Source organism: Ursus arctos, unplaced genomic scaffold (assembly GCF_023065955.2).
Source record: "Ursus arctos isolate Adak ecotype North America unplaced genomic scaffold, UrsArc2.0 scaffold_36, whole genome shotgun sequence".
NCBI classification, from domain to species: Eukaryota; Metazoa; Chordata; class Mammalia; order Carnivora; family Ursidae; genus Ursus; species Ursus arctos.
Genome location: NW_026623050.1, coordinates 21427406 through 21450060, shown reverse-complemented (window position 1 = coordinate 21450060; position 22655 = coordinate 21427406). Strand labels below are relative to the sequence as shown.

General features: G+C 34.8%; 1 protein-coding gene across 13 annotated transcripts in view; it reads left to right on the top strand.

Moving 5' to 3' along the window:
• Positions 1 to 22655, top strand: part of ZNF280D (zinc finger protein 280D) — a 296194-nt gene that overhangs the window by 226847 nt on the left and 46692 nt on the right. For all 13 annotated transcript variants that reach the window (XR_008957079.1, XR_008957078.1, XM_057306150.1 and 10 more), the window contains 7 exons: positions 1194 to 1351; positions 2124 to 2224; positions 3465 to 3611; positions 9187 to 9321; positions 11150 to 11457; positions 11930 to 12070; positions 19342 to 19404. Coding sequence is in view for 11 of the 13 variants with exons in the window: in XM_057306150.1 (XP_057162133.1) it covers positions 1194 to 1351; positions 2124 to 2224; positions 3465 to 3611; positions 9187 to 9321; positions 11150 to 11457; positions 11930 to 12070; positions 19342 to 19404 (1053 nt within the window). In the remaining 2 variants the exon portion in view is untranslated. The remainder of the gene's footprint in view (positions 1 to 1193; positions 1352 to 2123; positions 2225 to 3464; positions 3612 to 9186; positions 9322 to 11149; positions 11458 to 11929; positions 12071 to 19341; positions 19405 to 22655) is intronic.

Sequence of the window (22655 nt, the reverse complement as noted above, 5' to 3'; positions counted from 1 at the left end):
TACGTTTCCCTCATTTCCATCTGTTGGTTTAAGTAGCTTGCGTTCCCAATGGGGCTCATATAATAATTGTGAGAAAGCTTGCTAGTTAAGAGATTATTTTATACAGATACACTTTAATTGCTTAAAGTTGTGAGCTGAAAGTTTAATGGCTCATGACCTTTTCTCTCTATATAAATATTTAGCCAAGACTAGGATTTTCTATAGGTGTTTGTAGAGCTGGTGTTAAAACCAAGGGAGGACAAAAAGATATTTCAAAATGTGCCATAACCTGTTCAAGAGAAGTACTATTGTGGACTTGTGAAAGAGAGATAAATGTTATAGCCTTCATGGTGACTGCTATCCGGATTAATGACATTATCTCTTACTTTCAAGATTCTTTTCTTTACGGGCTCAAAGTGAATAATTGTTAATAGTTGACCCAGGCTAAAAATTGTTATAACTTTACTTTCAAATTCAGCAAAAAGCTTCAGTAAGCTCTTTTAAATAGGTATTCCCATTTATATTGCACCCTTTGCTGTTGAAGGTCATAGTTCCTGCTCATAAGAAGCCTTTTAGGGAAGCTGAAACAGCAGAATGTAAAACTGAAAAATGGACGTTGCCTACAAAGGGCACAGTCTGCAAGTTAAAATGAACAGTCTGTGCTAACAGTGAACCAGTATCATTAAATAAAACAAAAGGTTCTTGTAATTGTAGGCATTAAAGTTGCTATTACATGCATTTAGAAACCAAGACACAAGTAAAAATACCAGTAATTTGTCTTTTAAACAGCTGGAATCTATTGTATATCTTCATGGCCTTAAAACATTTCTCTCATGACTGTAGCTGCTTTTGGTGGTTGGGTTTCCTTCCTTTGAAGTATTTTATTTAAAAATGTAAATAGTATTCATATATGGGGAAAAAACCCTGCTTTTTTATCTTTAAAAAACATTTTTATAATCTGAAATGATTAAGAATTTGAGCAAATTAGTGATATTTCCGATTAATTACATTGATGAATTCTTTTAAAGCAAAGATGTTTATTTAGCCACTTAATGAAAGTGATTATTTAAAATACAGAGTTTTCTAGAGGACTTTAAAGCTTTTGAAATTTTATTTTGAATAGTATATATTTTTAAGATTTAGATTCAGATACTTATATGTTAGATTTTTGTTTTTAAATCTGAATTTTTGCACCTGTTGACAATCATTTATAGGTTTATGAACCACATGAAACACCATTTGGAACTTGAGAAGCAAAGCAGTGAGAGCTGGGAAAACCACACCACCTGCCAGCACTGCTATCGTCAGTTTCCCACACCATTTCAACTGCAGTGTCACATTGAAAGCACACATACACCCCATGAATTTTCTAGTAAGTTACAGTTCTACTTAAGTATTGGATATTATCAATTTTGACAATGTTAAACTCTGAGAAAGAAGCTTGTTAGAAAAATAAGACTAAGAAAAAGACTTTGAAAATTTGGGGACAAAACTGGAAAAGTTTTAACTTATCTAAATTGTTAAAACTAGTTATTAAAATTAAAGTCCCTCTTACAAATAATTCATTAAAGTAAATAACCTGTGCATTATATGTGGGGAACTAAATTAAAAACCTCAGATCGTAGTTTTCAAATATGAAATTAATGCCGTGCATTTAAACTTGAATAAGAAAAGTAACTACAATCGTAGTTAAAATCACAGATTTTGGAGCTATATAGCTTGAGTTCAAATTCCAGGTCTGCCTCTTAATACAACTGTGTGATCTCAGGCAAGTTACTTAATATTTGAATAATGGGGATAATAGAAATACCTGCTTCATAATGCTGTTATGGGAGTTAAATGAGCTAATGTAAGTAAAGTACTTAGAACTGTGTTAGACACACAGTTAAAAACTGTGTAACTGCTGTCCGTTCCCACCAATACTATTTTTATTTTTGCTGATATAGATATATAAGATGAATTTTACACATATATATCTGTTTTTGTTTGGTGAGGATACATTTTTTTTTTTATTGAGCTATAAGTGACATATGGTTTCAGTTATACAACATAATGGCAATATTTGTGTGTGTGTGTGTGTGTGTGTGTGTATGTATATCTGTATCTTAAAATGGTATAATGTCTTTTTTTCTCCCCACTTTTAGCCATTTGCAAAATCTGTGAATTATCATTTGAAACAGAGCATATTCTTTTACAACATATGAAGGACAATCATAAGCCTGGGGAAATGCCATATATTTGCCAGGTATACACATATTTTATTGTGTATTTAGTGTTTGTTTGGTTTGTTTGTTTTCTGTTGTTTTGATTATAAGATTTAAACCTACTGGGCCAGGGGTCAGCAGATTTTTTCTGTAAAGCACCGGATGTAAAGCACCTTTGAGGGTCATCCAGTCTGTTGCAACTAATCAGCCCCGCCACGGTAGCACAGAAGCCGCCATGGACAACAAGTAAATGAGTGTGATCTGGCTCTGTGTTTATTTATTTAAACTTTATTTATGGATACTGGAATCAGAATTTCACATAATTTTCATGAGCCATGAAATATATTATTTTCCTAACCATTTAGATAAAATTGGTTACTAAAATTAAAATTCCTCTTGTAAACTATTCATTAATAAAAAAAAAAAAACTTTGGCATAACTCATGCATTGTATGTGGGGGTCGGCAGAGAGTTGAAATTGGTCCACAGGCTGTTTTATGCCTACTCCCAATGGGACAAAGAAAAGCCCTGTGGCAGAAAGACAAGCATAGGGACTTATTTTACCATACAGGGAAGAATGTAGGCATACAAGGGAAGTATGAAATGCTTTTAGTTACAGAGAACCCTACGAAATGCTTTGGGATTAGCATTTTTTCAGAACTTGAAGAAGAAATAGAAAAAGAAGATAAGGGGCGCCTGGGTGGCTCAGTTGTTAAGCGTCTGCCTTTGGCTCAGGGCGTGATCCCAGAGTCCTGGGATCGAGCCCCACATCAGGCTCATGCACTGGGAGCCTGCTTCTTCCTCTCCTGCTCCCACTGCCTGTGTTCCCTCTCTCACTGGCTGTCTCTCTCTGTCAAATAAATAAATAAAATCTTTAAAAAAAAGAAAAAGAAGATAAGAACATATTGCCAGTGCCATAGCCTGAAGGCCATTTATAATCTAAAGGAAGATGCTGTTTTATGTAGCAGAAAAAAACTTTATAGGACAAGAGGTGTTAAAGCATGAAAATTCAAGTCAAGATGGGGGTGGTAAATAAAAAGATCTGATAAAAAGAAGGGAACCTAGTTATGTTTTGGGAAGTATCCCTAAATTTTGATACATAACTTTTCTGTCTCAGAGATTATCTTTTGGTGCTTGCATTAACGGTATTCTGGGTTGTGTAGGTATCGGAGCTGAATGAGTAGTAGCTGGTGTTCTTTTAAACAAATGACCTATCATTGTTACTTTGTAATTGCGTATCATTATACAATTTCAAGTTAAACTAAACCTTTTTTATTTGTAGGTTTGCAATTATAGATCATCATCATTTTCTGATGTAGAAACTCATTTCAGAACATGCCATGAAAACACTAAGAACTTGCTATGTCCATTTTGCCTCAAAGTTATCAAAATTGCAACACCCTACATGCATCATTATATGAAGCATCAGGTGGGACTTACCAGTTCTTATTTGCTCATGTTGTTTTAGCAAAAAGATTATTACTTAGAACATTGGTTAGATTTGTTCTGCAAGGGAAGCAAGATTTTCCAAATGACATGATTAATTTGCAATTAATGCTGAATTACTTGTAAAACTTCCACTTTTTTTCCTTCCTTTCTGGTGATGTCGTGGCTTATAAGTGAAAATTCTGGAAGATAGCTAAAAATAAGAAACTTAGGATTGAAGGAAAAAAGGGAAGATGAGTGGAATATCCACAAGATTGGATATTTCGGGGTCCAGGAGTGGGTATGGGAATGAATTTGAAGGTAGTTACCAGGGTAAAGGTGAGCTTGAACTAAGAAAAGATTGAAGGGGGCACCTGGGTGGCTCAGTTGTTAAGCATCTGCCTTCAGCTTGGGTCATGATCTCAGGGTCCGGGGATCGAGCCCCACATCAGGCTCCCTGCTCAGCCGGGAGCCTGCTTCTCCCTCTCCCTCTGCCCCTCCCCCTGCTTGTGCACTTGCTCTTGAAAAAAAAAAAAAAAAGAAAAGATTGAGGACTCATAATCTTGTTTTCCTTTTTTCTTCCAACCTTATTTCCACTTTTTAGCTCCCTTAGGATGAGAATATATGTTGTTATTATTGACCAGAAGTGGTCTTTTGTAGCTGCCAGTGATAAAGGAAACAGTAATGACACTTACTGCTTGGTATATGAACTCTGCCGAAGAACTATATTTAGGTCATCACTTGTTTTGTGGATGAATTCTGCTAGTTGTGCTACATAAATTTTTGCGACCCAATATTAGCGCTTAATACCCTTCTCTTCAATTCTGATGTTATGCTTACTGGTTCTTTTCCTGAAGTAATTAAACCATCCTTTGTTTGGGCTGAAAACTTTTATGTAACACTGATTCTGTTCTTAAGTGCTTGAAAGAGCAACAACATTCTGTTTGCCAAAATCAGAAGTCACTGGATTTACTGAATCTGATCATGTAATCAAATTTTGCCACCTACCTAATCAGCTCATTACATTTTTAAAAATTTTTAATGAAATTGGCATGCTGATTGGTGTTCACTTTGCTTTCAGTTCTAGTCATTTGATAATCATGAAATCAAGTTGTGGTTGTTAACTGGGAAAGATCATAAAAGTAGAATTTCCAAGTGAATTTTTTTATGTTTTTATTTAAATTCCAGTTATTTAACATACAGTGTAATATTAATTTTCGGTGTAGAATTTAGTGATTCAGCACTTAGATATAACACTCAGTGCTCATCACAAGTGCCCCTCTTTATCCCCATTACACATCTAACCCATCCTCCTGGGCACTTCCCCCCCTGTAACCATCAGTTTGTTCTCTACAGTTAGTAGTCTGTTTCTTGGTTTGCCTCTCTTTTTTATTCCCCCCATGTTCGCTTGTTTTGTTCCTTAAATTCTACATATGAGTGAAATCATACAGTATTTGTTTTTCTCTGACTTATTTCATTTAACGTAATACTCTATAGTTCTAGCCATGTCACTGCAAATGGCAGGATTTCATTCTTTCTTTTATTGCTAATATTCCATTGTGTATGTGTCACATATATATACGTGCTGTATAATATGTGTCTCTGTCTTATCTACCTATATATCTATGTGTATATAGCTCCTTCTTTATCCAAGTGAATTTAGTATCTCCTATGTTGTGACTGGGATGATACTCATCTTTGAGAAGTTCTGGCAAAATCTTTCTATTCTAGGTTTCCCCAACACTGTTCCATCAGGTGTTAAGAGATGTTTCCCCCCAAATTGTTACTAGTAAAGAAATTGGGCAAATGCCTAGATCTACAATATCAAACAGGTTTGCTTGTCTGTTTTTTAAAACAGGACTTCTCCGAGCTTCTAATATGCTAATGAATATTGTGCATCTCCAAGCAAGGGGTGTAGTACTTATCAGTTCCCAAACTTTTTTTGGTCATTGAGCCCATTATTTGCACAATATGTAATAACATTTTTTGAGAACTAGAGTTTTGGAAACACCATTCTTGGTACTCTATTTCATCTTTGGCCTTAAATTTGAATGGGAGAATGAGATGTAAAACGGTAGTGCTATTTCATTATAGGTCTTTTAACATAATTTTCCCCCACAGCTTTCCTAAGCTCCAGAGTGAGATGTAGATATGGGAAGAATGATAATTATGAAAGAGATGTGTGGGCCCACTGTGTGGGCTATGTGATTTATAAGGTTTTTATACACTGAGTTTAATGTCTTGTCTTGCCATTGTTGCCAATTTTCTTTTGTTTATATGGAATATTTAGGAGGTAGGCAGTCAGCAAAAGGGGACTCTATTAATCAGTAAAAAGGGGAATCTACTGATAAGGATCATCAGCGACCTTCAGGATATTTACAATTTGCATAATTATTTACCAAGACCAGAACACCATAGCTGAGTAGGACTGTAAACTTGTAATTGAGATGACATCATTAGTGTGGTTTTAGACAATAAGAATTGTTGATTCTATGGCTCATTTTATTGTCTTCAAAGACTGTGGTTGTAACTTTTTTTTAAGAAGATATATTAAGTCTTGGGTGGTTTTAGAGTTAACAATCCAGTTTGTATGACTTTTAAGAAATAATGAAAGTGATTTCGGATGTGTCAAATATGGTCATTAGATCTTTAATAAAAATGTTAAACATTTAACATATGTAGTCACTTACCTTACGGCAGCAGCAGGTGCTTTACAAGGATTATCATATTCACAATCACTGTATGTGTATTATTATATTTCTAACTTTTAGATGAGGAAACAAACTTTTAGAGAAAGTAACTTGCTCAGTGTCCTTCTACCTAATAAAAGGCAGAATTAAAATTTGACTTCAGAGCCCAGGCTTTTACTGCTTTACCAAAGACCCAGATTTCACATTGACATTAAGTCTAAGGGCAGAAATTAAATATAGTCAGAATTACTCTTAAATCCCTCAAGTCTCCCAAGTGTAGTATGCATATCAAAAAAGTTCAAAACAGATCATTATTTCTCTACCCTTGGAATAGATCACTGTTTCATTGATTGAACATGATGTTATTTAAAAAGGTACTGTTTCTTTATCACTCTTACTACTTTGAAATGCATTTATACACAGGAGAAATGTGCAAGGATTGCATCCAACTAAGAGAATAATAGATTAATATATTCTATCTCATGACTCTGGACAAATGTTTATTGAATGGAATGGCAGATGTTTTGAACTAGTTAAATTGTACTTGCTTCTCATATGCACTCTCTCTGTCAGTCTCTTGCTTTCTGCCTCACAGTCCAATTATTTAAGAAATATTTATTGAGTGTCTTACTATGTGCCAGGGGCTATTTTGGGTATTATATAGTAGTGAACAAAACAAAGTTTGTGCCCTCTGGAATTTGAATTAGAGAAAGATAAATACATGCATGTTTATGTTTGAAGAAAAATGTGGAGGATAGAGAGTGCTAGGGAGGTGTTGGGAATGAAGGAATGGTTGCTGTTATGTACGTAGTGTGGTGAAGTATGAGCCTGTCTGAAGGATATAAAGGAATAAGCCATGTGGAAATCTGGGAAAGGAAATATTCCGTAGGCATTGAAGTGAATGTATACATGGGGCACTCAGAGAACAGCAAAGAGACCAATTGTGACTAGAGCAGAGTAAACTAATAAGAGGAAAACAAGTAGCAGATAAGCTTGTAGCAGTAGAGTGCAGGCCAGTTCATGCAGAGCCTTGTAAACCGGAAACAGGACTTTGGACAACCATCGGAGCATTTAAGTGTGTGAACAATCTGCCATGTTTCAAGATCATTGGCAGGTATTGGGAGAATAGACCACAGGTAGGAAAGAACATAGCAGGAAGAAGATAGGAATCCAGGTAAGTGGTTTGGACCAGTATGGCAGCTGTAGTTTGAGGTAATAAGGAGTGGAAAGATGATGAAAGTTTTTGAAGGTAGAGCTGACAGGTTTTATTAATAGGTTGGATATGGGGTGTGTGAGTGAGTTACCAAGTTTTTGTCTGAAGCAGCTGCAAGAATGGAATTTTCGTACACTGTCATAGGGGGAAGATTGAGAAAACAGATTTGGGGGGACAGGGAGGTAGGGAGAAAATCCAGAATTCGGTTCTGTCCATGTTGATTTGAGATGCATATTAGCGCTCAGGTAGTGATGTCAGGTAGACAGTTGGATAGATAGTATTTAAAGCCATGAAACTGGAGGAGGTAACCTGGGGAGTGATTATAGATAAAAGATTTCTGGGAATCGAATTCCGGAGAACTTTCTTTCTGTCCTGTTGTCTTAGTATCTGTTTCCTGGCCAAGTTTTCTCTTTTTCTGCCCCTTCCTTCAGCACATATAAGTGAATTTTTAAAAATTGCCTGTATCTACGATATAATACAATGTACCACACTTCTAAAATAGTCTTAAGATGCAGCTAGAATAGTAATACAAACACATTATGTTTATACATTGCTTTGAATTTTGTTAAGAGCTTTGATTTATGAGATGCCTGCTGTATGCTAGTAGTAACTGTGCCAGGTACTTCTCAGTATATTACCTTGTTCGAATTTTATAAATGATTGAGTGTATTTAAATGGAAATAGTGATGTATCTGGCAGATTGTAACTTTCGAGAAAACATTTTTTTGTATTTATGTATTAAGTATATATATATATATATATATACACACACACCTACATACATATATCATTTCTTAATGAGACCATATGGATAAGACTGTAGTTGATAGTATGTAGTAGAAAGAACACTGGATCAGGAGTCTAGCAGTGCCAGTAACTGATTATGGGGGAGTGGTTTAGATTTTTCCTGGGTCTTGTTTTCCAGCTGTAGAATAACAGGATTGGGGTTAAAGAGGGACTCACTCAAGGGATCTTAATCAGTAAATAGATTGGCAGTAGTTGTTCTGATTTATGTGTCCATACCAACACTGTTCAATGTTCATGCGGCTGTTGAACTTAAAATTAATTAAAGTTAAATAAAATTAAAAAATCAGTTCTTCTGTTGCACTTAGCACATTTTAGGTGCTCAAAACCATATGTGGCCAGTGGCTACCATATTGGACAGTGCAGCTGTAGAACATTTTCATCACTGCAGAAAGTTGTATTAGCACTACTTTATACAGCCATTTCTATAACAGCCTTCTTTGAAATGTCTGGTTAAATATTTGAATTTATTTTACCAACTTGTCAACCAACTGGAAATAGCAAAAATTTAAAAGAATTTACCTTTTTCTAAGATAAAAACATAGTCTAGCTCTTTTTAACCATATCATGTGTCTAAATACTTTAAAATTGTAATTAGATAAGCTCTCAACCACTGTTGAGAGAACTTTCATTAGAACCTACAGGTACAACTCTTACGTTCAGTTTCTCTATAGGAATAGACATTTTTGAAACCCAAATACTAATGCAGAGTGTTTTAAAAAATGAAATAATATTTTGCTGTTATTTATATCGGTGATGTAAAATAGTAGTTTCGAAATTATTTAGGTATCATTAAAATTAAATCAGAGCGGTTTAAGGACACATTTGTGGTTGTAGAAATTATTTTTCCTCCCTTTTCTGTTTTTAAACAGAAAAAAGGAATACATCGTTGTACAAAATGCAGACTGCAATTTTTGACATGTAAAGAGAAAATGGATCACAAAACTCAACATCATAGAACATTTATAAAACCTAAACAACTGGAAGGATTGCCTCCTGGAACAAAAGTGAGTTTGAATGTGTTGTATTTGAACATTTCGTATGATAATAGAAATTAACTCCTGCCTTCTTTTATCTATTGAATATACTACTTTAAAAAATGATGTCTGATTTTTATTAAGCCTTTAATTTTAGGTTTTATCATTCCTATGTCTAGAAAAAAACCTTCTGACCGTTCTTTTATGGTCAGTGGTGTGTGCTGTGCTAAAGTGATATTCCTTTGTAAAAAGTGCAACTAGATTAACTAATCCCTGGGTCAGTGGGTTGTGTCAATATTATATAGGCTGTGTTTGAGCTATTCCAGTTGGCTTTATCTGCTAAACTCTAAGATGCTTGAGATCAGGACTCATGTTTTATCTTTGTGTCCTCAGCATCTGGTATAGTGTCTTGAGTACCATAGATTCTCAGATGTTTATTGAAGTTGTTATTACTGAGTCTACTGTCAGAGAAAGCAAGTTCTGCTGCTGGATAGCATTATGTTTTCAGTGAGCAAACAACATGTCTGACTGCATACTGATGATTGTAATTTACTTTTCCCTTTTTGCCTTATATACCTCTGTTTTCTCTGACTTCTTTATATACAGTCAGCTCTTGAATATTTGCTCCAGTGGAGGGAAACAGAGGCATGGATAATCCAAAGTGAAATAATCCCCAAAACATTTATATTTGGCTTTGGGTACTTACCTTTGAATGTGGGTATGTCTGTTATTTGAATTAACTAAAACAATATAAAGCCATGCTCTGAAGACCTAGAGCAAGAGAAGCTATCCAGCATCCTTCCCTGCAGTCCATTCATTCCATGCTGGGACTAGACATGCAGAACACTAATGTAAGCAGTGCAGTCCTCTCTCATATTTTCCCTTATTAATAATAGTAATAATATTAATAATGATACTAAATGTTTTTATAGCACCTTAGAATAAGGCTTTTGGTATGCTTTTTCATACATTCCATTATTTAATCCATAGAGCAATCCAGTGCGGAAGACAAGTCAGTTATTGCCCCATATTATAGATAAAGAAGAGGATAAGTTACTTATTCAAGGTCACATGGCTAGGAAGGCATGGTATGAGATTTAACCTCAGGTCTTTTGATTCCTAGTCCAGTGCTTTTGTGTGATACCAAAACATGTATTTCATAGGACTTCCTCATAGTCTGTTCCTCAAATACATGGGAGAAGTGAAGTTAAATGATTAATGAGAATGATGGTAGGCAGTTGTTTTTCATTGCCATCCAACACATATAATTTCTGAACACTAAATGATAAGCTTTATATTAGTTCTCCTTAAGGAAATTCTAAATATTATTAAGCTCTCCATCAGTATAATGAATTGATGTAACCTCTCCCATAACCTTTGTATACATAAATTGCCTAATGAGCCCCTGGAAAGAGGAGGTCATGTTTACTCTAGATCTGTTTGTTTTATAGTTTTTGAGGGGTAATGGAGGCCTTTCTAGAATTATTTTTTGGGCTCTGAGATTTAAATTTTGATCTCTGTGTTTGTGAATTGAGTTATATCAGAGCATAAAAATGACTATGGAATGTGCTCTTTTAATAGTCATATAATTTGCATTAACTCCTAATTATACATTAATAACTGTTAACATGACTGATATCAATACAAAAAATGTAGTATTACAAGCGAATAAATATCAAGTTTAATTTAATTTAATTTAATTGGTATGAACATTTAGAATAAATGGAAGACTTATCCAATTATAGTTTATACTTGCCCTTTCCAAATACTTGATGTTTAACTTTTTGTTATACAGTGATATTTTAATACTAATGCCATGATTAATTTTCTAAAGCAAACATTATCTCCATTTTTGTAGGTTACTATTCGAGCTTCAGTTGGACCTCTTCAGTCAGGATCTTCAACTACACCTTCCATTAGTGCAAGCACTTCTACCCTTCAGCTCTCACCTCCAAGGACTAAAAATATAACTGCTAAAAATCCCACAAAATCTAACACAAGCAAACCTAATCCAACTAAATCCAATACAAGTAAACCTAATGCAAGTAAGCCTAATGGAAGTAAATCTAAATATAAATCAAAAATCTCTAATATGCAAAAGAAACAAAGCACATTGGCTAGTAGCAATAAAAAAAGTAAAGTCAATACAGCATTGAGGAACTTAAGGTAATCTTTTATTCCTCATATATAACACTAATTTAATCTTAAGTATGAAAACTTTAATATAAATTTACCCTATTACACAGCTCTCTTGTACATTTATATGCTATCACTATGACATAAAGGCCAAGCAAATAATAAAAAGGTATTTTTTTACAACTGTTGAACAGCACTTGAATTATTATTTTTTATAATATTAATTTATTATACTCGTATTATTATATGTTGTGCTTACATCTTGTGATGTTTGTATTGCTTAATTTAGTCCCTTTTATGCCAATGAAAACCACTGACTTATGTTAGATTGTTTACACTTATTCTAGCTGTTGTTCCATAACAGATTTTTCAAATTATAACTTTCTGTTTAAACATGTTCATTTTAACACCTTGGCCTTAATTAACAGAATATTAACAAGGCCCTTCCTTATTATTTTTGTTTTAAAATATATTTTTATCATTTTCTTTATATCTCCATAAGGTATCGTCGGGGAGTTCACAAGTGCATTGAGTGTTGTTCCGAAATAAAAGATTTTGCAAATCACTTTCCTACGTATGTCCATTGTAGTTTTTGCAGATACAACACTAGCTGTAGCAAAGCCTATGTAAATCATATGATGAGGTAAGATGAGTTAAACATCTGTAATTACTAATTAAAATTATAGTTCAGAAAGTTTGCTTTAAAACAGTTATCCTTTTAGAAGCCAAGTTTTCTCTTTAAGGAGCTAAATATCTAGTAATAGGGAATTTTTGGGATAATGCCTGGTACTATTTTCCCAGCATTGTAACTCATAAAATTACTGCAACTAAAATTGTAAGAACAGTTAGACTAAGAAATTAGGATAGGTTTGTTAGGGAAATGGTTTCTCTATGGATATTTTTTTTTCCTATAGAATTTTTTAAATTGTCATTTTCAAATATAAAAAGTCAAGTGTTTTAAATATATTTACCAAATACATGTAATCTCATGAATATTATTCTTTTCAAAGCAGTTACTTTGAGAGACTCTAGGATTTTTAGTGATGTTAGGAACTTCATTCGGTCTGTTTTTCACTCTTTCTCTATAATCCATTGTCTGTCCATCCATCCATCAAACCATCTATCCTTGCATTCATTAAGTGGAATGAAAGACTATTCAGAGGCCACTGTTGGAATTCTTTTTTATTAATTTTTAATTAATTCATTAATTTTTATTAATTCATTCAACTTAGGTTATTTGAATACCTAATATTTGCTCTATGCAGAGAAAGCCTTCACAGCCTTGCTTTCATTTGTATCTCATTAATAGAGGCGTCCCTTAGGATGGATTTTTATTTTTTAAAAAATAATCAAAAATTGTTTAGATATAGAGCAGTTAGGTTGATTATTCAAAGTGAGGTTCCTTTTTTTTTTTTTTAAAGTTAGAATTGAAGTATAAAAGTGATTTTCTTAAAAATCATAAAATGACCTCTGTGTTACTTTCTGGTCACTTATCAGCTACTGTTTTCAAGGATTTGCCCACCTTTCTTGATGGCTTTAGCACCTCTCTCATACGTTCTTCCCCTTTATTAACCTGACCTCAGGTACCTGGACTTCTTCAGTGCCAGTGCTTCATATCAACTGTTAAGTTATTATACCCCCTTTCTTATACCACAGTACCATTTTAATCTCACCATACCAACTGTTCATTGCTTTCCAATTCCCGTTACCTTATAGGGGTAACTCCTTTTGAGTTTTTAGGACTTTGACTCCTTTTTCCAGTCCAGCAGCACCTGTTTAACTTTACAGTCAACCTCACCCTCAGGGTCATCTGTTTTGATTGCTGCTTTGTTATTGTTCTAGAATCCTTTACATTTTTAGTCATGCTTACCTTAGCATAAAACTCAACATGAGACTGGAACATCTTCCTCTCCTGAAATTTATGCCCAGTTCTAGACTACTCAAACACTGTTTGATTCAATCAACTCTGGCTTTGTGGCATTTAACTTTCACTGGGTCCTATCTTTATTTTAAAATACTTCTTTATTTATTTTTTAAATTTTTTTAATACTTCTTTAGTTTTTTTTTATTATTATATTCAGTTAGCCAACATATAGTACATCATTAGTTTTTGATGTAGTGTTTTATCTAAAATGTTCATTTAAACTTTTTCCAGTACTCTGGAGATTTTATTTAGTTTCTTAGCTGTTAACCTGGCCTGATATTAAGTACGCAATTGGAAGTCATCCTTTTAAATAATCTTTAAAACGTCAAATGTTTTTCTTGTTACTTTTATTCTTGGCATTGATCTCAAAAACCAAATATGTTCCACTTCTCCAAAGCTAACCCTGTCCCTTGTCTCCTCTAGTTCTTACCAATCTTGTTTAGTTAGCTTGCAACTTCATCTCTTCTCTCTCCCAGGTTCCTTCTACTTATAAACATTTTCAGGTAATTTTTTTAAGATGAGGGAAATTTGTCCCTACTGCTTACTATCCTTATTTTTTGTCTTCCTTTTACCATGAATATTTGTAACGGGGCACCTGGGTGGCTCAGGTGGTTAAGTGTCTGATTCTTGGTGTTAGCTCAGGTCTCAATCTTAGGGCCTCAGGCTCATGAGTTCAGCCCTGTGTTGGGCTCCACGCTAGGCATGGAGCCTACTTTTAAAAAAGAAAAAAAAAAAAAGTGTTCACTAGCTTATTTGTGATTCACTTCTCTACGTTTTTTGTTGTTGTTTTTTTTTTTAAGATTTTATTTATGTGTCAGAGAGTCAGCGAGAGAGGGAAGACAAGCAGGGGGAGTGGGAGAGGGAGAAGCAGGCTTCCTGCTGAGCAGGGAGCCCATGCAGGGCTCGATCCCAGAACGCTGGGATGGTGACCTGAGCTGAAGGCCAGACGCTTAACGACTGAGCCACGCAGGTGCCCCATCACTTCTCTACCTTTTGAATATCATCCCCATCTACCAACCAATACTGCCCCTTTAAGGATTATTTATCACCATATTTATTCACTTTTTTTCACTCTTACTACTCCATGACTTCTTTAGAGTATTTGAAGTTGTTGTCACTCACTTTTGAAAGTATTCTCTTTAGTCTCTGTTAATCTGTTACCACTATCCTTTTTCTTCCTTTCTGGCTACTCCTCTGTTTCATTGCCTTTTCTTTCTTTAACTCATCTTGCTTCTTTACATTTCCTCTTTTGGTAACTTAACCACTGTCACTTTTACCTTTCAAATTTAAATCTTCCAATTTTAATGCTTAGTCTTCCTGAGATCCAACTCTGTATTTCTAATTATTTTATATGTATTTTTATCTTTGACTCGCTAGCATCTAAAAAGAACCCAAATGAGCCAAATGTTATCATCTGTCCAGAATTCACATGGCAACCACCCAGATACTCTTTCAGGGCATCATTTCTGGTGGAACACCAGCTGGAAATAGTTTACTATCCCAAGTTTCTGAAGCTTGTGAACTTCTCTTGATCAGCCACTATGCATCATGGTTTTCTGAAACTCCCTTTTAGGATTCTGCTACTCTGCTTCCCAACTACTGCACTGGTCTACACCTGTATTCCATTTCCTCTAAACAAAGCCCCAAGCATCCTTTCCCCCAGTATACTGCTGTGTGGAATGTCTCTTCTTTCTGTGACAAATACATGGTTGCCCGAATGGGACTTTAATTCTGCCCTTAATTTTTAGGGGGTCAAATTGGAAAATGTTTTCATTTTGTTAAACCAAGGGTCATTTCACCTTTCCCTCTCCCATTTATCATAGGCTTCCCACAAGTCCTATGGAACCTCCAGATCCATTCTATTCCAAAACATGGCCAATTAGCCCACCTCCCCCCATACCCTTTTTCCAATTCCCGTCAAGCCCCAGCCCTGCACTTCATTGTCTTCACACACTGAACTCCTATTCATTGTTAGCCTTTTATGGAACTGAAAGCTTCCATTGCCACTTTTAGGATTTGGTAGGTCTCTTTCCCTTTTATCTACTGGTACACTTGCCTCCTGCACTGTCTTAGGTATCTCGCATTGAATGGCCGCCATTACCTCTGCCCAGTGTGGATTCATATTATAGGTTGAGTTCTGTATGTATAAAAGCTTCATTTTCTCCAGAGGATGAGTACCTTTAATCTCTATCCTATACCACCTCCATACTCTCAATTGGTCTCTTTCCCTCTAGTCTCATATATGCCCCATCCCCATAAACTGACTACTCTTCCCCAGAATAAAGTTTATTGCATAACTCATTTTTGACAGTGGTGTTTCCGTATTCTTTGTTAAGTCTCTGGAATGTCCCTATTCCTCCTCTCCATTTACCTTCTTTTTTTTTTTTTTTGGAGTGTCTGATCACCACAACCACTCACAGGGGTCATTCCTCACTTTGAGCTGTGTACCACTCATTTATTTTGCCTTTTATTATATTTGTTTGTGTCTGTATTATTTCCTTGAGAAGAAGGGGCTGTTTGTATTCGCTATGTCACCTAGCACATTACAAATAGCAAGTCATTATTTGTTGTAATTAAAAGAGGCTCTAAGTAAAATCTGAAAAGAGGATATTAAAAAGTCTTGATGCATTTGGAGCCTTTTTGGAATAAGACTCTTTTGAAGAAGAGCATCATTAAACACATAATTTTAAGTGATTTTTAAAAAAAGAGTAGTATTATTTGGGTTTGGTTGTTTAAATTACTGCACCTTATTTGCTTATAGCCTTCAAGTAGCAGAAGTCACCTGAAAAAAATGGAAACAAATTACCATATAATATTGTTATTATTCCTCAACATGATGTGTAAGAAAGGTTTTTCTCTACATGTAATAGAATTAAGTTAACGGACATAAGTATTTAATATCTCTTTTTCTAGCAGAGTTTACTATTTGCTAAGAAGTATGGCAAGCTGGTGGTGAAGAATCAGACAAATCTGGATTTGAATCCAAGCTTCACCACTTATTTATTACCTGTGTGACTTTGGGCAAGTTACTTAACCTGACTCCCAGTTTCCTTTCCTCAAAAAGAAAGTCATTGTGATAATTACAAAAAATGTACTTAAAGTTCTTAATAAAATGATTTTTACTTAGGAGATATTCAAGTAATTATAGCTGTTATCATTTCTAAGTTGTCATTATTAGGTATTGTGGATAAAGTCCTTCCCTCTAATTTTCACAAGTAGGAGAGATCATATTTGCCTAACTTAGGGTAGCAAACAAATAACTATGAGAGGACAGAGAAGGTAAGAATGAGTTCTTTAAAGAGGAAATAAGGGGAGGTATTTTATAATTGACATTTAACGTAGGCTTTGAAGGATGATTTAAAATTTTGCCAAGGAAAAAGAAAGCTGGTGTAACAATTTGTTCCTATACAATGGATAAGACAGGGCACTGAATTAATTTTTATAAGATATGGTTGAGTTCATTATTTATTTTGTATAGACTTATTGGCATTAAAGAATAGTCATTAGAAGAACAGTTGGATTATTGTGATAGCATCATAACTGATGCCCTACCCACAGTCCGCCCCACCCCTCCTAGGATCTCCAGTTCTTCCTTTCTTCAGTTACTATAGTAGGTGTGTCTGGTCAGGTCATATTTGGCCTAAAATCCTTTGCCTTCCTAACGTTAATAGTCATGAAGTTCACGTATTCTGGAGAGTATAAGACCTTGCAATATTTAACTTCTAACCACTTTTTCAGCCCCTTTAGTGCTTATTTTTTTGAAAATCCCTCTGTATCTTGCTCTTTGCTTTGCCTAGAGCAAGGCAGTAGAGTGACCTTCTTAACTGAAATGAACTCCCGATTGTTGGCTTCTGTTCCATTTACCTGCAGTTTTCCTTCATGCAGCCACAAAACTTTGTATGTGTCACCATTAACGTTTATCTTACGATTAATTATGAATGTGTATTCATTCATTTAAAAGCACTTATTAGGCATTTATTCTGTGCCAGCTGCTGTTTTACTTTTTCCCCTCCCCCCACTCATCCCTGGACCTTGACAGCTTGCCCTCTTTCTTTTTGTATCTTCAACCTCTAGTGTAATGTCTTAAATAGTAGGCATACTATCAATATTGTTGATGTTTCTTTTGTGTTTCATCAGAAACAAAGTTGTTAATTACTGAATTAAGATTATTAAGAAGATATGGTCAAAGGGAGTTTTTTCCCTCTAGTCTTCTTGAGGTATAATTTATACACAATGAAATTAACTTATGTTTAGAGAATAGCTTAATGAGTTTTGATAATTATATACAGTCATATAACCAGGTGGTGAATCTTTGAAATGTAGATTTTAACATATGTTTTTACTAAATTGTTTTTTTTTTTTAAGATTTTATTTATTTATTTGACAGAGCTGAGCAGGGAGCCTGATGCGGGGCTCGATCCCAGGACCCTGGGATCACGACCCGAGCCGAAGGCAGACACCCAACGTTGGGCTGAGGCACCCAGCCGCCCCTGCTATATTGTTTTTGAAATCATAACTTTTTTCTCTTTTCTTAGATTTATTTCTATATTGTTAATTTATGCAGATCTAATAGGAAAAATAATTTTTTTTCCTTCTTATTTGTGAGCTATAGAGCCACTTTTCCAAAATTCCTATAATACAAGAATAATAATAAAGGATGGAATTTGTGTAACAAATATAAATAAAGAGGCATTATAAGTTTTTTTTATAGATTGGAAACTATAGAAATGACTGAAGCCTTCTGAGGACACTTTCTGGGGATTATAGCTAGTCACAGTATTTCTTTTCCCATACATACATACTGTACTGGTGATGGTTACCTTGTATCTGAGAGTGACCCTTGACCTGTTGTGTTGGCTACTTTGCGTCTGTCAGTGCCAACTAGGACTACTGCTTCCCAATCTTTAGCTTGCATAAGAATTACTGGAGAAGCTTGTTAAAACAGGTTCTGGTGGGCCCACTGCCAGAGATTAATTCAGTTAGGTTTGTGGGGGGCACAAGACTTTGCATTTCTAAATAAGCTCCTAGGTGATGCTGATGCTATTAGTCTATGACTCCACTTTGAGTAATACTGTGGTAAAGCTAATCCTGGGTTTCAAATACAGGAAAGCTTTCTTTACCAGATTTAAGAGGGTATATGAAAGCTATTATCATTGGCTACAAAGTTTGGTTAGAGGTTCTCTGTCTTGTGTTTAGGGAAAGCATTACTTTAGGGGGTTTTTTTGTTTTGTTTTGTTTTTATAGAACCTCTACTAGTAATTGCAAAGAACTCTCAATGTTTGATTTTACAAATGGTAAACAGTGGCAAGTAGCTGAAGTACTATTTACTTCAAAGATCATTTGAGGGGCGCCTGGGTGGCTCAGTCGTTAAGCGTCTGCCTTCGGCTCAGGGCGTGATCCCGTAGTCCTGGGATCGAGCCCCACATCAGGCTCCCCTGCTGGAAGCCTGCTTCTTCCTCTCCCACTCCCCCTGCTTGTGTTCCCTCTCTCACTGGCTGTCTCTATCTCTGTCGAATAAATAAATAAAATCTTTAAAAAAAAAAAAAAAAGATCATTTGAATTTTACAGCCCCTCCCCTGACAGGCATGTTAAGATTAGAAAATGATTTTTAAAAAACTGATGATTGATAATGATTCATGTTATTTGCAAAGATTTAAAAGTGTCTTCAACTCTTCCTTAACAGATGAAAAAATTAGTTTGAGGTACTTTACTTTTTAAAAAAAATATATTAAGTATTTTCTTTTTTATGTAATGATGAGGTACTGATCTTATAAGGACATACTTAGAGAAATATGTGTCATTAGAAAATAAAAGGATAAAGTGGAATTTAAGATAAAACATTGAATTAAACAGGGATGGCAAGCATTACTATTTATATCATGATTTTTTATGCAAAACTAGAAACTTTAAGTACAAACTTGATAATAAAGCTGTAAATTAATAAGACTTACTGTATAATAAAATTAATAAAATCTGTTTTGTCTCTCCAGCTTTCATAGTAACCGTCCAAGTAAAAGGTTTTGTATTTTTAAGAGGCATTCAGAAGATCTCAGGTAACTAGTTGATCTTTTTAAATTCTTTCTATTAAAAAATTATGTCACTTAAATTGTGTATATATGACATCTTTATTGAGATATAGTTCATATACCATTTAATTCACATCTTTAAATTATACAATTATAGCTTTTAGTGTATTTACAGAATTGTGCAGCCATCACCACAGTTAATTTTAGTACATTGTCATCACTCCAAAAAGAAACTCTTGTACCCATTAACGGTCATCCCCATTTCCTTCCAACTCCTCCCATCACTAAGCAACCACTAATCTAATTTTTGTTTGTATAGATTTATGTGTTGTGGACATTTCATATAAATGGAATGATACAATATGTGATCCTTTGTGACTGGCTTCTTCCACTTAGCATATTTTCAAGATTCATCCATGTTGCTGCATATCAGTACTTCATTTTTTATTGCCAAATAATATCCCATTGTATAGATCTATCATAGTTTGTTTATCTGTTAAGGTTATTTTAACTTTGAAGCCATTATGAACATTGCTGCTATAAACATTGTATACAAGTTTTTGTCTGGACCTGTCTTTTCATTTCTCGTTTGTATATATGTAAGGATTAGAATTTCTGGGTTATATGGTAACTCTATGTTGAGCCTTTGAGGACCTGCCAAACTGTTTGTATTACAAAGTATCTCCACTGCATTCCCACAAGCAGTGTGTAAGGTTCTAGTTTCTTCACATCTTTGCCAACACTTGTTATTATCTGTTTTTTGGTTTTTTTAAAGATTTTATTTATTTGAGAGAGCGAGATCGCAAGAGCAGGTTAGCTGCGGAGGGAGAGAGAGAAGCAGACTCCCTGCTGAGCAGGGAGCGGGATGCGTGGCCTGATTCCAGAACCCTGGGATCATGACCTGAGCCGAAGGCAGACGCTTAACTGACAGCCACCCAAGCGCCCCTATCTATTTTTGATTACATCCATTCTAAAGGGTGTGGTATCTTATTGTGGTTTGTTCGAATTTTTTAAAAACCTGATGTTGGGAAGCCCAATTTGGAAATGTAAATGATCGCTACTGGATGCTAGAGAGTTCTATTCATTATAAATATCCTTAGACTAGAGGTATGATCAACCTATATTCTCTTGCTAAATTTGTTTCAGTGGTGACAAGTGGTGTCAAGATGATATCTTTATGCATTTATATTGTAAAATGAGGACAAAAATAAGGCTCTCCAACAATATTTGAATATTTAAAAGATACCTAAGATACCTAGTAAAATGACTAACACTTTTTTTTAGTTTTAAAGTACATTTTCAAACCACTAGAATTCTTGAAATTATTAGGTAGCTTAATAATTCTTATTTTTCCTTTCTCAAATAAAGAGAAGTGTATAACTTGTTTACTGTGCAGAAAGAACTATTGATGACTATTTCTAAAGATATTGATAATTAACTTTGGTTGTACCACACGCTTAACTCAGAATCCACTGAGTACCATTTTTTAAATATTATTCTGAATTCTTTGAACTCTTCTTTATTTTGTCCACATTGCCATTGCTACTTGAAATATCAGTGTCTTTGCTGTACCAGGCTAATGTATAGAGATAAGTTCAGCCAGTACTTGTTTTGGTGCTTTGAGTTAGTGGAAAATGTGGAAAAAGGGATGATGTTATATTTCAGGATCTTTGTACGTATTAGTCTCTGTGACTAGTGTTGTTCCCCAGATTTCTGTATGTATTCGTTTATCTACTTTGGGCTGCTACTCTGATCAGAGTGAGCCTTTCCTTGACCACTTGATTTTACATTGTATCTTCTCCCCCATGCTTCACCCCAGCACTTCCTATCTCCTTTTTATTCTACATTTTTAGCCAGATCATCTTTCATCATCTAACATGCTGTGTACTTTTTAAAAATTTCTGTATCCTCTCACTAGAATATGTGTAGTTTGGATTTGTGTCTCTGCCAGGCATTGACTAGTGCCTGGCACGTGGTAGGCACTCAGTAAATATTTGTTGAATAAGTTAATGTATATGTTGAAAATGACTTATATGAACAGTAGGTCCCATCTGTGATACAGCTCATAGGGATCAGTAGCTCACCGGGAGAGAAAATTTTGATTTAGTTTTAAAATATATTAGTATAAATTTTAAAACATTTACTGAATTCAAGGAAATAGATTTAAGATTATGTTAGATGTTGCCTTTAGTGAAAATTTTTACAAAAGTAAAAAAGGGTTTTTTCCAAAAAACGAGATTTTTGGTTTGATTTTTACCTTACTGTTGTCAAGTTCAGTTATGTGTTTTTTAAATGAACTATATGATTTTAAAGGTCTGGAATACTTTTCTTTTAACTGGAATAGGTCTGAAATAAAAAAATGGTCAGTTTCTATGAATGGACATAGCATACTTAAAATTGTAGAACAAATTTTGGGGATTACTCTTTTGTCAGAATGGAATATTCATTCTTTGGCTATTTATTATACATCTGTCAGGTATATAATATAGCAGGTCCTGTGAAGATGACAGTGACGAATAATTCTTGGAACCAACCTTCAGGGAATGTATAGTTCGTTGGGTGGGAGATAAGGGGTGAATGTATAAAACTATAATAAAGCAAGGAGGACCTTTAGTAAGTGCAATAGGGTCTTTTTTTCCAAAGGGGAGAGAGGTAACTTGGAATGATCTGTATAGGTGTTAGGTATAGTTGGCTTTAAAGAATGAGTATTGTTTATACTGATCGAAGATGCACAGAAGCATTTGAGTTAAAAGAAATAGCGTGAATAAAGGTGCAGAAATGAAAAAGTACAAGGCCTACAGAGGGTATGGCTAGTAGTAAATTGATGGAGCTTAAGTTCAGATAATAATAAGATTGAAGCTTGGAGGAATAGTTTTAAGCTTAGAGCTAGATTGTCTGAGTGTTGAAAACAAGGTTAAGGAGTTTGGACTTAATTTGGAGAGCATTAGAGGACCTTTGATAGTTTATATAGAATCAATAGGAGAAGAAAGGGAAGAATGAAGGGGCGGGTAAACAGAAGGGGGAATGAACCATGAGAGACTGTGGACTCTGGGAAACAAACTGAGGGCTTCAGAGGGGAGGGGGATAGGGGACTGGGATAGGCCAGTGATGGGTATTAAGGAGGGCACTTATTGCGTGGTGCACTGGGTGTTATACACAAATAATGAATCATGGAACATTATATCAAAAACTAAGGATATACTGTATGGTGACTAACATAACAAAATAAAAATTATTATAAAAAAAAGAATCAAGTGATACGGAAGGAAGGTTCAATA